At 37.0% G+C, this 2,045-nt stretch overlaps 1 protein-coding gene across 1 annotated transcript in view; it reads right to left on the minus strand.

Moving 5' to 3' along the window:
* LOC106882389 (MAM and LDL-receptor class A domain-containing protein 1) overlaps nucleotides 1–2,045 on the minus strand; it is a 221,633-nt gene that overhangs the window by 2,111 nt on the left and 217,477 nt on the right. The window contains exon 132 of the mRNA XM_014933051.2: nucleotides 354–516. Within this exon, the coding sequence (XP_014788537.2) occupies nucleotides 354–516 (163 nt within the window). The remainder of the gene's footprint in view (nucleotides 1–353; nucleotides 517–2,045) is intronic.

A 2,045-nucleotide genomic window follows, 5' to 3' on the forward strand; every position in this document is an offset into this window, starting at 1 on the left:
ATATATATATATATATATATATATATATATATATATATATATATATACATATATGTATGTATGTATATATATGCACATATACATGCACACATGGATATATTTACAGACATACACACATACTCTCACACACATACACACAGACACACACACAGACATACACATAAATATAAACCTACATACATATAAACATATTATATGTACACATATACGGACATATATTTACGCATATATGCACACACATATGTACTGACGTATGTACACACAAGCACATAAATATAAAAATTTACATTTATGCATATATATATATATATATGCATATATATATATATAGACACATACACATACACACTGACATCAACAAAGAAAGCTTTTTAGACTTACCTTTAATGCTGTTGGTGGTGTGATCTTTTGCAGGCCCAATTTTACCCATAGTATCACCTTGGTGAGAGGCCCATTTAAATTTTCCTATACTGTAATCCGTCCAACCACAAAGGCCAGATTCAAAATCACAATCTCCTACATGAAAGGAAATTAAAGAAACAGTAAAATTAAATGAAGCCTTTTTATTTTAAAACAAAGCTAGATATATTTTCATTAACTAAATTTAATTAACAATTGCAGCATGGAAGGTGTTTATAAGCCATTTAAAATAACACACAAAAACCGTGGCTTATAAACACCTTCCACGCTGCAATTGTTTTCGTTCCAGCACACGATCTCAGATCGGGTCACTTGCTATGCAAGTACATCTCTGTAAATTTTATCAAATTTAGATTAATGTTGTAAATTAAAGATGAAAAAATTAGCTGTCCCTTGCAAATGAGTATGACCTAGGAGTTTGTACCAGGCTTTTGAGAGAAAAAAACTGGGTATATAAGGCATCAGATATAGTGTGCAAGAGAGAAGACTGCACTGGTATGGTCATGTGATGTGTATGAATGAAGGCAGTTGCATCAAGAGGTGCTGATCTCTAATTGTAGAGGGAACATGTGGAAGGGGTAGACCCAGGAAGATATAGGATGTAGTGGTGAGGAAGGATCTACAGATGTTGAGACACACAGATGGGATGATAGGGGACTGAGACTCCCGGTGGTTTGTTGTGGTTGAGAAAACACTGCAGGTTAAGTAAAAACATGGTTGTTCTTGCATACAGGCCTGTCCCCTGCATTCCTTTCTCCAGCTGAGCATTCCTGACCTTGTGGGCTTGTAGGTGTTGGTGTCACGTAAACGTACCCCTGCTGGTGCTACCTAAAAGCACCCAGTAAACTCTGTAAAGTGGTTGGCGTTAGGAAGGTTATCCAGCCATAGAAACCATGCCAAAACAGACATGGAACCTGGACAGCTCTTCAGCTGACCAGCTCCTGTCAAGCCATGCAACCCTTCCCAGCATGCATTTCGTTCAATTTTGTGTTCTGAGTCCCAATTCCACCGAGGTCAACTTTGCCTTTCACCCTTTTGGAGTCAATAAAATAAGTACCAGTTGAGCACTACAGTTGATGTGATCAACTTAACCCCTCTCCTCCAAATTGCTGGCCTTGTGCCAAAATCTGAAACCAACATTAACCCTTCAGCATTTAAACCAGCCATACCTGGCTCAAACATTGTACCTGTTTTATGTCCAAACTAACCAGATCTGGCCTCTCACACCTAACATACAATGTTATTCTAAAAATATAAAATTACATCATTGTAATTTTGAAGCTTTGAGATAATGCTTGATTAAGTGCAAATAATGTGGCTGAATAAACATTGCATTGACAAGATAATCTGAATGCTAAAGGGTTTAACAAAGATACATTAATTTAAAGTACAGAAATAAAAAAAATGTAAAGGAGTGGCTGTGTGGTAAGTAGCTTGCTTACCAACCACATGGTTCCGGGTTCAGTCCCACTGCGTGGCACCTTGGGCAAGTGTCTTCTACTATAGCCTTGGGCCGACCAAAGCCTTGTGAGTGGATTTGGTAGATGGAAACTGGAAGAAGCCCGTCGTATATATGAATATATATATACATATATATATATATATATATATATATGTGTGTGTAT

Source organism: Octopus bimaculoides, chromosome 7 (genome assembly GCF_001194135.2).
Source record: "Octopus bimaculoides isolate UCB-OBI-ISO-001 chromosome 7, ASM119413v2, whole genome shotgun sequence".
Lineage (NCBI taxonomy): Eukaryota > Metazoa > Mollusca > Cephalopoda > Octopoda > Octopodidae > Octopus > Octopus bimaculoides.